The 13918-nt window shown below is 54.2% G+C and overlaps 1 protein-coding gene across 1 annotated transcript; it reads left to right on the top strand.

Annotated features, from left to right (window-relative positions):
• The first annotated feature begins 7662 nt into the window (after positions 1 to 7662).
• On the top strand, positions 7663 to 12627 carry LOC131839415 (apolipoprotein L3-like). The gene is made up of 3 exons (XM_059186853.1): positions 7663 to 7764; positions 8756 to 8882; positions 11721 to 12627. The coding sequence occupies exons 1-3, from the start codon at positions 7734 to 7736 to the stop codon at positions 12580 to 12582; spliced, it is 1020 nt and encodes a 339-aa protein (XP_059042836.1). The 5' UTR covers positions 7663 to 7733; the 3' UTR covers positions 12583 to 12627.
• Positions 12628 to 13918: the final 1291 nt, after the last annotated feature.

The following is a 13918-nucleotide window of genomic DNA, read 5'->3' as shown; positions in this document are numbered from 1 at the left end:
AGGGGATGGGACTAAAGGGGACGCAGGGGACGTAGATCAAGAGAGTGTGGAGGAACAAGCAATGGGAAGGCCAGGAATAATAAAGTTAGAATTGTTGGACTATGTGAGAAGATGACATGTTGGATTCTGTCATCTTTTGTTTTGGTTTTTTTTTTTTTTTAAGATTTTATTTATTTGACAGAGAGATCGAAAGAGAGCACAAGGAAGCAGAGCAGCAGGCAGAGGGAGACAGAGAAGCCGGCTGCTGAGCAGGGAGCCCGATGCAGGTCTCAATCCCAGGACCCTGTAATGATACCTGAGCTGAAGGCAGACGCCAAACCAACTGAGCCACCCTGGTACCCCTGATTTTGTCATCTTCATACGTAGTTCTGAGCCTTCCTGAAGTAGGATTTGACCAGGGATCTGTGCAAGGACCAATAAGTGTCCACTGGGTGACGCTGGCAGCTGGGTCACAAGTGACCCCAACCCGTAGCTCCCCTTCCACGTCCCATGAGTGACCAGGTGCCGTCAGCATGGACGCCGTCCCCTCAGGTGTGGGTCTCTGGCAGCCACTCTGATGGCTTCAGAAGTCCCCACTGTCCCATGTCCAATTTGCAGCCCCTACACGGGCCACCCCCGCCCCAGTCCCTAGACAGAGGGAGACCCGGCAGGTGGGGTCCCTGCTCTGAAACACAAGTCCTAAGGTCCAGCAGGGCCGAGCCCAGCATGTGTCCCCACGGGATGGAGAGACGGGGTGGGGATGCTGGTTGTGGGCCTCTGTCTGCTGACTGTCCCAGCCTCCGTCTGATGGTGCTGTGGTGTCAGCCAGACACATCCCTCCACGGTGTGAGGGTGACTCTCCCGGGGAGCCGGGGTCCCTGTCCCCGAGGGCTGACGTGGCTTATTGACCAGAGATGTTGCCTGAGACCCCGACTCTGGAACTGCGGTCATCCTGGGTGTCTTTCCTTGTGATCCTTGGAGGTCAAGAGGAGCCTGATTTTATAGCCGCTAGATCATTTAGGTCCCCAGGTGGGGCAGACTCGGCACTCGTCCCTGCAGGTCAGAGACACCGAATCCTCACCTGAGGGGCCTGCAGCCCCTGCCTGGCTGCCGCCCCGCGGGGCCGTGATCCCGGAGCCCGGCAAGGCCACCCACTTCGAGGACATGATACACAGGCACGAGACCCTTGGGCCGCAGCTCCCAGGGTTGTCGTGTCGCGCTCTGCATCTCACAGTGGTTCCATCGGGGCGGCAGGCGAACCACCAGCTTGGGAAAGGGGAAACAATCAGGAGGAAGGGAGTTCGCACGACAGTGAGCAACAAGTAACCAAGGAAGGCGTCGTGGACCAAACAGAACTTCAACCACATGTCCGAGGTCCAAGTGTCAGCGTGGCCTTCACTTCCGGCTCCAGTCCTGAGTGGCTGGACCCAAGCCACCACCACCTGTCCCCTCACCTGACTTTCCCCATCTGCCAATTCAGGCTGAACTCCTGGGCCACACATGGGGTGATCATCACAAACCTTGGGGTGCAATCCTTGGGTCATCAGTCTGTCACTCTGTCCCTCCCTCAATCCTGCGGAGGAGACACGATGCCCAGGGACACTTGTCCAGATGGGAGGGTCAGGTTGGCTTCCCTGTGTGCAGGTGCAAAGCCCACTGCTGTCCAGACTCTGCACACCTCACAAGCTGTACGGACCCTCCCCCTCAGCTTCTGTGTCCGTGCAGGGGGCCGGATCTCCCAGAGCTGCTGTGGGAACCAGACAGGACTGCGTGGACGGGGCTCCCAGCGCCTGGTGCTCCCCCAGTTCTGTCCACTGTTGAAAGCAGCAGCGGTTCCTCAGTTGTCTTCCGCAATCGTCTGCAGCCTTGCAAGGGGCACTTGGCCACCAAGGGCGGGCGTCCTGGGGCTCCTGGCATCAGGGACAAGTCTAGCGAGACCTGAGTAAATCTGATGTGGTCGGGGGGAGACACGGACACTGGTACCTAAGAAAGGGATTTCGGCCCCTCTCCCAGAATCTGTGAGATCAGAGTAGGACACAGGGACTCTGCCAGGGAGGCTGCTGGAGGGCTTCTCAGAGGAGGTGATGCTTGAGTCGGGCTCTGAGGTACGAGCTTGATTATTTCCAGGTGGTGAAGCAGGTGCTCCTGGCAGGAGGATCTGCATCAATAAATGCCTAGAAACCACCTGGGTGGCATTTAGTGGCCGCCATATGGCAAGTACCTGGTGAGCACCTGGTATGTTGGGGACACGGAGGTGAATAAGGCAGGCATGGCGTTCGGGAGTGCGGTGGGAGGGACAGAGAGGAGAGGCTGGGAACAAGCCCTGGAGGGTGTTAGTGGGTGGGGGAGTCACTTGCTGAGGGTCCCACAGTGTGTCAGTGGCAGGAAGAGCTGAGGGAGAAGGACCCGGCGTGTCAGGTGTGGGCTTGTTCCTCTGAGGGAGTCAATGTCCGCCGAGGGTGGGCAGGTGAGTGGGACCGGCCCGGACATGTCTGTTTCTTCACGAGCTGCTGGGACGTGGACACTTTCAGGTTCCCTTCAGGTTCCCGCTATATCTGGGCTCCGAGGTGTGGTTATTGCCCAGACACACACCCGGGTCCACATAGCCACGAACCCCTGGATGTGCCTCAGCTCTGAGGATGATCCCTGGGTAGTTCGGGGGTGGGGGCCCTGCCCGTGGACTCTCCCTCCAACCAGCTCTGTCAGGAAAGGATTTTGTGTTGTCACGATTTTGTGGATGTGGGGGAACCTGCAGTTCCAGCCCCAGGTCCCACGTGGAGCAGGGACACAGCCCGGATTTGTAGCCGGGTTTGTCTGACTGCTTCTCCCCTCCCCCTGTGCCCCCAAAACCGTGGAGAGGGAGGGGGGCACCGCTCAGCCCAGGTTGAAGACTGCATGTGACCTGAGCAGGCAACCCCAGATGGAAGGAGGATGTCGGGGTGCTCATGCCTTCCGGAATTTGTGAGGAAGCAGAGCAGGTGGAGGGCAGGTGAGGCAGAGCCTTTGCCCCCCCCCCCCCCCCCAGGGTGCGGGTGCCTGGCTGCTCAGCAAAGGATTTCTGTTGAGGCCCAAAGGCTCATGTTGTCTTTTGAGATACTAGGATAAGGGTTGTGTTGCCCACAGTGTCTCTGAGTGTCTTCGCAGTGCCCTGCCCTGCAAGGAACTTCAGGGCCTGACAGGGAGTGACTGGTCCAGGGTGCCATGACCGTGACCATGACAGGGAGACAAAGCAGGGAGATGTCTGGGCTATGCTCCCTGTTCCCCACTGGGGCCTCTGTTCTACCCACTGTGGGGCAGGAGGAGAAGAGACTGGCCTGTGTGCCCCGATCAGATAGGACCGAGGGGCTGGGGTAAGAAGGGCAGAGTCATGGCAGGAAGGTGGTCTGGGTTTCCTAATCTGAAAACAACAAAACTGCCGTTTTGTAATCCCCAAATGCCAGACTGTGGACTCGTAATCTGAAAACCTCAGACTGCAGACTCAAGGGGCCGACAATACGGGTGTGAGCTCTATCTGTGTGTTTACGCCAGCCGAAGCGAGCCTAGGAGGCTTCGGATTGTTAAAGTCCCATTTCTCCCTCAACACCTGCTGCAGGAGGTCGAGTGCACCCTGCCCGCTGAGAACTGTGAGTCTGGGTGAGTCCTTTTCCTGGGGATTCTTTGTTTATATCTTTTAAAGACTTGGCTTCTCCCTTTTCTCTCTCTCTCTCTCTCTCTCTTTTTCTTGAACAGTAAAACTGAGTTTTATTTATTTATTTTAAAAGATTTTTATGAATTTATTTCACAGAGAGAGGGAGAGCACACAAGCAGGGGGAGCAGCAGGCAGAGGGAGAGGGAGAAGCAGGTTGCCCCGGGAGCGGGGAACCTGAGGCCAGGCTCCGTCCCAGGACCCTGGGATCATGACCTGAGCCGAAGGGAGACGCTCTACCAGCTGAGCCACCCAGGTGCCCTGCCTTCAGTCTTTTCATGGGGATTCCTAGGATCTGTCGTGTTTCGTGGGCACTCAGCTTTTTCTGGTCCAAGGATCGACGGTGGGGCCTCCTGGCCTCTCGCTGTAGTCTGACTTTGGTCATGGTGTCTTGTGCAATTTTTATTTTTAGGAGGTCAGATAACTGAAACTTTTCCTTTATGACATCTGGGATTTGCATCTTCATTAGAAAAGTTTTCCCAACTCAACGTTATTCTTTTTAAACAGTTTTCTAGGACATTTGTAACTTTTCCCTTCTAGCTTACAATAGATTCTGTTGGGACTGATGGGTTGATTGATTGATTTTGTCCAAGCCTTTTGGTTTTTCCTCTTCCCCCTCAGCCGTCTCCTTTTCCCCCTCTTCCCATTCTTCTCCTTCTCCTCTTCCTCCTCCTCTTCTTCTTCTTCGTCCTCCTCCTCGTCTCTCTCTTCTTCTTCTCGTAATTTTATTTTTTATTTTTTGAGTTTATTTATTTATTTTAGAGTGAGGCATCCAGCAACATAGATAGAAAGAGAGCACAGGAGAAGAGGAGGGGGAGAAGCAGGCTCCTGTCGAGCAGGGAGCCGGACATGGGGCTGGATCGCAGGACCCTGGGATCATGACCCTGAGCCAAAGGCACCCATTCAACCGACTGAGCCCCGCCGGCGCCCTTCTGCCTGTTTTTCTAATTCTTCCTCTTCTTACCCTTGTCCTTCTCCTCCTCCTTCCTCTCTCCTCGTCTTCCTCTTTTTCCTCTTCCAACTTTTCCGTTTCCCTCCCCTCCCTCTTCTCCTTCTTCCTCCTCCTCCTCCTCTGCTTCTTTCTCTTCCTCCTCTTCTTTCAATTCTCCTTCTTCTTCCAAATCTTCTCCTCTTCCTCCTCCTCCCTCTTCCTCCTCCTCCGCTGCTTCTTTCAATTCTTCTTCTTCTCCTTTTCCTCGACTTCCTCCTCCTCCTCCTCCTCTTTCTCCTTCTTCCTCTTCCTCCTCACTTTCTTTCCTCCTCCCTCCTTCTTCCTCTCCCTCTCTCCTTCTCCCCTTTCTCCCCCTCCTCCTCCTTCCCTGCTCTGCCTCCTCCTTCTCCTTCATCAGGACATATTTAATGGGTGCCAGCACAATCCAAAGAACACAGTGTTTTTTGTGCCTTCAAAGGAGCCTGCAGGGCAGCAAAGAGATGACCCCCACCCTTCTCCCCAAAGTTCCTGGTATCAGTGAACAAACGTGGGGTGAGGGTGGAGGGAGCCGGGCCCGACATCCGGACCTGGCCTGGCCACCCCGGGGGACGGGAGGCTTTGGAAATTCCTGCTAAAGCTCAGGCATCCGGACACCCATGTTTTACTGCAATTTCCTCTTCCTCTTTCTCTTCACATAAACAATACTATGGCGGGAGTATGAAGGCATGAGGAAATAAATGAAAACGCTCAAATTCTGGGAGGACTGTCCAAAGCACATTAAATCAGGAGGGTAATTCGTGTGAAATCTGAGGCATGGTCTTCTGTGTTCTCGGCTAGGACAAGCGCTTCATCAGGATAGACCAGAAAACAGTGGAATTGCTCAGCGGGGAGAGAAGCTGGGTGCACTGTGCTCCCACACCTCGGATCTGAGCCCAGCTCACGGTTCCCTGGGAGGCCCTGGAACAGGGGGTGTGGGAAGGAATAGACATGGTCCCGCCAATGCTCAGAGTCCAACAGAGGAGGTCACACAGAGGACTGCAGTCAGGACAGTGCACATTGAAGGAGAACCTGGAGGGTCCATGGGGGAAGACGGCAGGGGAAGCAGTGGTTGAGCGGGGCCTCTAAGCACAGGTAAATTTTACACGGTGAGGAAGGTGGGGAAAGGCATTCCAGAGGCTGAGGTGTGATCAGAAGCAAGGAGGGGCTCGGGGCTGGGTCAGTCAGTAGAGCCTGCAACTCTTGGTCTCAGGACCCTGTGTGTGTTGAAGCTCTATGCTGGGCATGGAGCCTACTTAAAATAAAAGTTAAAAAAGAAAGAAAGTAAAAGCAAGGAAGGAAAGGGTCCTTGGAGGTGTCTGGACCAAGGCAACACGAAATCGGGGATCAGTGAGGAAGACAGGAGCAGGAGCATTGGGGACCCAGGAGTGGGTGGGGCAGGCTAAGGAGTTTGAACCTGGTCCTGTCCTTGGCTCCCCTTCCCTCCCTGCCCGAGGAGCCTGCCTGCAGCCCTTCCAGGGAGATGCTTTGGGGAGAGTCACTGTCCTGCTGCCTCTGGAGAGCTTAGCCAGAGCTGCTGGGGATGGGAGGTGGGGACGGGAGGGCTCCGTGTCCTGTCGGGGCCACGCAGATGGGCAGGGGCAGGTTTCTTCCCTTCTTCTCCTCCTGCCAGCCTTGCCAGGAACTGAGCGATCTGCAGGCTAGCCAGGGACACCCTGGGTACTAAGACAAGAGGGAGCATTGTCCAGCATCAAACCCAGTTGAGGCGCAAGACAAGGGTCAGGGCCGGGCCCAGAATAGCAGAGGATGGGAAGGCTGGGCCAGAAAGTGCAGACACATTGACAAATGTTTGGTGTCTTCCAGGGTCTGGCTCATTCTGCACGCACAGTGCCGCTGCTCTCTGCTTTTGCTCATGGTCCTTGTGCTTCATGATGTCATTTGGATGCCTAGGACCCCTGAGGTCCTGTGGCTGCAAAGCAGAAGGAGAAAGGGGCCAGCCAGCTCTCTTCTCCCACTTGCGTCTTACAGTAGGATGGTCCCCAGGACCCTCTAAGCTGATTTCTCTTTTGTCTTGTTGGCAAGACTGGATCGTACAGTCAATCCTCTGATTCCGGGTCCTAAGATGAGAGGCAGCTGGGCCACTCTGGATGGGGTGCTCCCAGTGGTGGGGGCAATTCTGTCTGTGGGTGTCTCTGGAAAACTGAATTATAGAAGGAGAGGACAGAAGGGGGACAAAGCTTGCTAAAGAAATAACAACCATGTGTTATCAGATAAAAGGCTGGTGTCCAATATCTATATGGAACTTGTCAAACTCAACACCCAAAGAACAAATAATCCAATCAAGAAATGGGCAGAAGGGTGGCGCCTGGGTGGCTTAGTGGGTTAAAGCCTCTGCTTTCGGCTCAGGTCATGATCCCAGGGTTCTGGGATGGAGCCCCGCATCGGGCTCTCTGCTCGGCAGGAAGCCTGCTTCCCCCTCTCTCTCTGCTTGCCTCTCTGCCTACTTGTGATCTCTGTCTGTCAAATAATAAATAAAATATTTTTTTAAAAAAAGACATGGGCAGAAGACATGAACAGACATTTCTCCAATGAAGACATCCAGATGGCCAACAGACACAGGAAAAAATGCTCAACATCACTTGGCATCAGGGAAATACAAGTCAAAACCACAATGAGATATCACCTCACACCAGTCAGAATGGCTAACATGGGCAAGTCAGGCAATGAATGAGACACTCAGGTTCCCGTCCTGGCTCTAGCAGTACTGTGAGAACTAGGACCAACCTACGATCAGGTGATGGTTTCTTCCACTTCCTTGTCCAATGATTGTCTTCTTGTGCCCCAACAGGACAACAGGACCTGACTCGGCTTGGGAGTGAGCTGGAGTGAGGTGAGTAACTTTCCTTCAATAGCAGCTGGCAGGTAAAGTTCATTTTGGCAATTGTCATCATCCCAGAGGGAAGCCGCAGAGACCTGGCCCCTCAACCCTTCCTGCTGCCTCCCCTGGCTCACATTTGACCCATGATTTGCTCTGTCTTCCCCACAAATCCCCAGGATTTGTTCTCTCTTCTTTTAGAAGAAGCGACAGCTCCTTCTAACTGCAACGCGGACGCAAGCAGTAGGGAAAACTACGGCGACACCATGACCTCGGGAGCTGGTGGGCTCAGCCCAGGTAGTCGCCTTCCACTTCTCTGGATGATCCCTGGGATTGCGGGGATGCCTCCAGCTGAGTTCACCTACAGAAGAATTGGTCCCTTGAAGAGCTTCCTTGAGCCCCCAAGAGAGGTCAAGGGAGTCCCCAGCCCAGGAGTCTGTAGGGGCACCTCCCACCGGTCTTCTTTTCAGAGTCATGGCTGAGGTGCTTCCTTCCTTCCTTCCCCTGCTGCCCATCAAATCCATCAATGGCCCAGAAGTGACCAGGACAGTCCAGAGGGAGGTGGGGGACAGCAGAGGGTAAAGGAGGGGAAAAAAGGGACCCTGAAACGTGGTGGGAGGAGGGGGTAGACCAGCAACCTTGGAGCGTGCTCCTGCCCTCTTGCCCTGTCCAAGCCTCCAGCATGGCTCAGGATGACTGTGGGGCTTTATGAGAGAGGCCATTTCCTCCAGCTCTCACCCTGCTGCCAGCCCGAGTGCTCTGTGAGGGTCAGTGGGCCACGACCTGGACCCCAGTCTTGTCTTTGCCACCTCCCAGCTGTGTGATCTGGAGTGTCTTACCTAACCTTACCTGTAAAATGATAGTATTTCCTTGTGTGGCTATGAGGATCAAATAGAATGTGTTCATGTGTTTGGGCCAGGGCCTCCTACACAGTGTGTCCTCCCTAAGTATTATTGCTGTTCCCTGTTAGTTCCAGGTAAAACCTCTCCTCCCCTAGCATTCTCTGGAATCCCATGGCTATGTTAGGGCACTTGTCCTGCGTCTGAGCTGTAAGCCCTTGCCTATCAGATACGACAGGGGGGCAGGAACTGATTCTGTTGATCTCAATACCCCTGCCTAGGCCGACTCTCAGCTATTTCCATGCCCTCTCTCTCCCCCCAACAACGAGTCCATAAAAGTACAGTTTAGCGCTGTGGTTTCCCTCCAGCTAAGCCCTGGTTTCTTCTCTCCCTTAGTGAAGCAGGAATAAGAGAGAACTAAAAACTTTCATTTTTTTCTTTCCACCTAGAGAGTGAAAGTTTTATCAAGGAGGTCATTGAGACTTTCCAGAATGTAGGGAGCAAAGCGATGCTGCATGTCCTGCTGACTGACCATGAAGCCTGGGAGAGATTTGTGGTTGAGGCCACTTTGTCCAGGTAACCCCCCCACCACAGATGCCCTAGGATGGTCACCCAGCTCTCTGCGGGACAGTGCCCTGGGGTTGGGGTTAAGCATGTTCCTTCTTGACAATCCAGGAGGAACATGTCTTCCATTACAATCACCGGCAGTGAATGGCCTCAGATTGAGGCGAGGCAAAACCTGCAGAGGCAGGTTATGTGACCTTGGGCTTTAACCTAAAGCTGACCCTTCTCTGCCTTGATGTGTTCATCTGTTCAATTTTATCATGACGAAATGAAGACAATGTGTGTAACGTCCCTAGCATAGTGATGCCACATAGTTGGAATCCATTAATGTTAAGTCTTTAGAGGTTTGCGGAGAAGTGACGGGGGTCAAGGTTCTTCTTCCTGGAGATGAGGGCCAAGCACGACATCCTCTGGGACCAGTCTCAGGAGCACTGACACCTCAGTCTGTGGCCCTGGGGATTCGGATTAGAGCCTTCACTCCCCATCTGAGCAGTTCCGTGAACATGCAGGATACTCTGGGCCCATGAGGCAGAGAGGCTGGAGTGGAATTGGACTGAGCTGGTTGGATCCTGACTCTCTCTCTGCCCAGCCCTGAAGCTCTGTGGGTCTGTGTGTCTGGGAATGTCAGATTGGGCATTTGTTCCATGGGGACAGTAAATCAATCTGAGAAGATCGTGGCCAGGGCCTTTGTGTGGATTTCAAGGTGAAAGCTGAAGAACCAAGTGCAGTCATGCTGTCCAAGGTGCCAGGAGGCTTGGACCAGGGCCAGAGATGACAATCAGGATGGACAAGGGGGCATCTAGGTTGGAGGACTAGGTAGGCTTGGGCAGCGGGTCTGGGACTGAGGGAAGCCCTAGGGCACAAACTTGAGGAGACCAGGGACCTAGCAGAGGTCCTGTGATTGGAACAGGGGACATTTCTTCCCTTCCTCCTTTGATCTCCTCCCCACCAGGCATACGGGGTCATAGAGGGTGTTTCTTCCATACCTTGCCCGGGGTCTAGGGGGTCTTACTACCATTTGGAAGCCCCTTTCTTCTACACAGAGCAGCTCCAGACCAGTAGGAGACAGTGTGACTTTGTGACAACTTCCAGCTCCGCAGGGTGCAGCTGCCGATTGTGTACCCTTGAGGGATTCTGAGCCTCAAAGGTCCCCACCAAAGAGGAAAGTACTTCCTCTGCTAGCTGCCAGGATGCAGGTCATTTCAGGCTGTGTGATTCATAGAGAAGGTTCGCGAAGTCTCCTGCATCTTTAAGAGATGTTGTAATCTTGCACATGGCCTTGGTGTACCAGCTAAGGTGTGACACCTGTGAGGTGGGGGGTGCAGGTGGTGGCTTGAGAGTCGGTGACATGAGCTGGAGAGTCCAAGGGGAACCAGGGTTGTGGGTGTCCCGGCTCTCAGTCAGTTGGGGCAGTGGCTGGGCCCCATCAGAGGACAGCAGGCTTGAGAAAGAGAGCAGCTGCCAAGCAAAATGGTCACTAAGGTCCTTTCTCGCTCTGAAGTCTTCTTATTTTTTAAATTCCAAGTACCCAGAGTTAGCCAACATGCAAAGTCTGAGGACACAATCCCTATGACTGACTTTACTTTTGGCACCAGCTGCATATTTGGGGGTCCCCAAATGCCCCTGAGATTGGATGATTCCCCAGAAGCATTCACAGAGCTCGCCTAGAGTTGTCCCCTCAGTTGTGCTGTGTGACAGGGGAAGATACAGGTTCCCATCAGCCATAGAGAGAGACACTTGGGGCAGAGTCTGGGAGGGTTTCCAGTGCAAAGCTTCCGTAGTCCTCAGGAGACCTTACTGTCCTGTATCCAGTGTGTGACAGTGCACGGGGAGCTGTTCCCACCAGGGATGCTCACACTGTGCAAGTAAGCAATTACTGTGACACTTGTCACTTAAGAGTGATGTCATAGGGGAGAGAGATTGGGCTCATCTTGGAACAGAGTGAAGACCAGTAGGGATTTTTAGCCGATTGGCAGGGCGGGGGGAGGGGATGGGAAATCACTAAGAGGAGACGTCATGGTGGGGGGATTCCTGCTACCCTGACCCCAAAGCGTTCTTGTTCAGACTGGGCATGACAGTCTGTTAAGGTCAGAACCCAGGAGACCAAGGTCAAGGCGCAGTCAGGAGGAGGCTCATGATAGCCTGGGTAACGTGTGGTCCAAGAGGGAGTATTTTTCAGCCTGAACCTCAGGACCGAGTTTTGCTGGGGCTCATTCCCATCTGCCTGCATGGCTGACCTGTCGCCTTCTGCTTCCCTGGGAGGCCAGTTTCTAGATCCTCCATGGTCACAACTGACAGCTCATGACCCAAGGACTCCATCATCTTGTCAGGGTGTCCCGAGACCAAAGACCCAGGCAACGGAAAACAGTAGTATCGTTCTAGAATCCTTGACATCCTAGGTGGGGCCTAGAGCTCATTTCCCAGTGCCAAGGGCAAAGAGCAGACCTCTGTGGGTAAGTTCATCCCTCAGCACACACAATGTTTCTCCAAACAAAGGTTTTCCTGCTCCAACCGCACTTCCCTTTCTTCATCTACAGAGTTCCCAGTCTGCACACACTGTGGTACTGACTGTGGGGTCCTGTCCTTAACTGTGAGGCCATCTTCCTCCAACAGCCACTATTTAAGAGCCTCTGAGGATGACACAGACTTATTTACTCCCCGACTGGTGTGTGTTATGCAGCGTGAGCCGTGTGCGGAATGTGTGCAACATTGCAGGAAGGATTCTTTGCATTTGTAACATTCTTTTCCATTTGATTTACAGTAAAAGTTCTGTGGTTTATGGAGGTTAGATCTAATGGAGCCCATTTTCCAGATAAGCTTCTCCTAATCCCTTGACCTTCCCTGTTACAGGGAGGAGGCAGATGCCCTTCGTGGACGTCTGAACGAGCTGCAAGAAGCCAAGGATTTGGAGGCCAAAGAGCAGCAGGCTAGGGAGAGGTTTCTGCATAAGTTTCCTGAGTTGAAACTCAAGATTGAGGAGCGCATAAGAAAGCTCCACGAGCTCGCAGATGAGGTGGACAGGGTACACAGGGACGCCACCATCTACAGTGTAGCATCCGACTCTGCTGCTGTCACGTCCGGTGTCCTGAGCATCCTCGGTCTTGTTCTGGCGCCTTATGCAGCAGTGGCCTGTCTGGTAGTGTCAGCAATTTCAGCGGGGCTGGGAGTAGCATCAGGTGTGACCGGAATATATGCCAGCTCCATGGAAATGTCCAGCGAGTGTTCCTCCATAAACGAAGCAAATAGACTGATACTGAGTGACACTGATGAAGACGAGGTATTTCAAAAATTTCTGGATGACTACATAGACTCTATTTTTTCCCAAATAGATAGTTTATATGAAAACCTGAAGGACCTTGCAGCTAATGTTCGTGCCATCAGGGCAGCCAGGGTGAACCCTCAGCTGGCTGTCCAGGCCCAGCGCTTCAGCAGAGGTTTGCCTGTCTCAGGTCGAACTGCCAGGCAGGTGCAGAACACTTTTCGAGACACTGCTCTGACAATGACCAGAGGAGCCCGGATCAGGAGAGGGCTTTTCTCAGTTCTCTCTCTTGGGTTAGATGTGTATGATCTCGTGAAAGACTCAATGCACCTGCAAGAGGGCGCAAAGGCAGAGTCAGCTGAAGACATGAGGCGGCGGGCCCGGGACCTGGAGAGCAAGTTGGAGAAGCTCAGCGAGTTCTATGAACGTCTGAGGGAGGGCCCGCCTCCGTGATCCCCGAGCAGGGCGGAGAGCGGGGACATGTGTGGGACAAAGACATGGAGGTGCCTTATTGGGGCGGGGGGAAAGGTTTGGGGTGTTCGGATGGGGTGTTGAGGAATTAGGCATTTCTGAAGCTGAGCCAGGGAGGGAAGGGTTAATGCAGGACGGGCAGGGGGAGTCAAGGAGGGGAAGGAACATGGAACCTGGATTAAGGCAGGAGGGAATGAGCAGTGAGGGGAAGGGAATAAAGGGGACACAGGGGAAATGGGTCAAGAGACGGGTGGAGGAACAAGTAATGGAAGGGCCAGAAATAATAAAGTTGGAATTCTTGGAATGTGAGAGAAGATGACGCATGTGATTTTGTCGTCTTCATACTTAGTTCTGAGCCTTCCTGAAGTTGACAGTTGCTACTCAGGGTAGGATTTGACCAGGGATCTGTGCAAGGACCAATAAGTGTCCACGGGGTGACGCTGGCAGCCAGGTCACAAGTGACCCCAACCCGTGGCTCCCCTTCCACGTCCCATGAGTGACCAGGTGCCGGCAGCATGGAAGCAGTCCCCTCAGGTGTCAGTCTCTGGCAGCCACTCTGATGGCTTCAGAAGTCCCCACTGTCCCATGTCCAGTTTGCAGCCCCTACTCGGGCCACCCCCGCCCCAGTCCCTAGACAGAGGGAGACCCGGCAGGTGGGGTCCTTGCTCTGAAACATGAGTCCTAAGGTCCAGCAGAGCCAAGCCCAGCATGTGTCCCCACGGGATGGAGAGACGGGGTGGGGATGCTGGTTGTGGGCCTCTGTCTGCTGACTGTCCCAGCCTCCGTCTGATGGTGCTGTGGTGTCAGCCAGACACATCCCTCCGCGGTGTGAGGGTGACTCTCCCGGGGAGTCGGGGTCACCGTCCCCGAGGGCTGACATGGCTTATTGACCAGAGATGTTGCCTGAGACCCCGACTCTGGAACTGCGGTCATCCTGGGTGTCTTTCCTTGTGATCCTTGGAGGTCAAGAGGAGCCTGATTTTATAGCCGCTAGATCATTTAGGTCCCCAGGTGGGGCAGACTCGGCACTCGTCCCTGCAGGTCAGAGACACCGAATCCTCACCTGAGGGGCCTGCAGCCCCTGCCTGGCTGCCGCCCCACGGGGCCGTGATCCCGGAGCCCGGCAAGGCCACCTACTTCGAGGACATGATACACAGGCACGAGACCCTTGGGCCGCAACTCCCAGGGTTGTCGTGTCGCGCTCTGCATCTCACAGTGGTTCCATCAGGGCGGCAGGCGAACCACCAGCTTGGGAAAGGGGAAACAATCAGGAGGAAGGGAGTTCGCACGACAGTGAGCAACAAGTAACCAAGGAAGG

The sequence above is a fragment of the Mustela lutreola genome, chromosome 8 (assembly GCF_030435805.1).
Source record: "Mustela lutreola isolate mMusLut2 chromosome 8, mMusLut2.pri, whole genome shotgun sequence".
Classification (NCBI taxonomy): domain Eukaryota; kingdom Metazoa; phylum Chordata; class Mammalia; order Carnivora; family Mustelidae; genus Mustela; species Mustela lutreola.
This window is presented reverse-complemented; position numbering and strand designations above follow the sequence as displayed.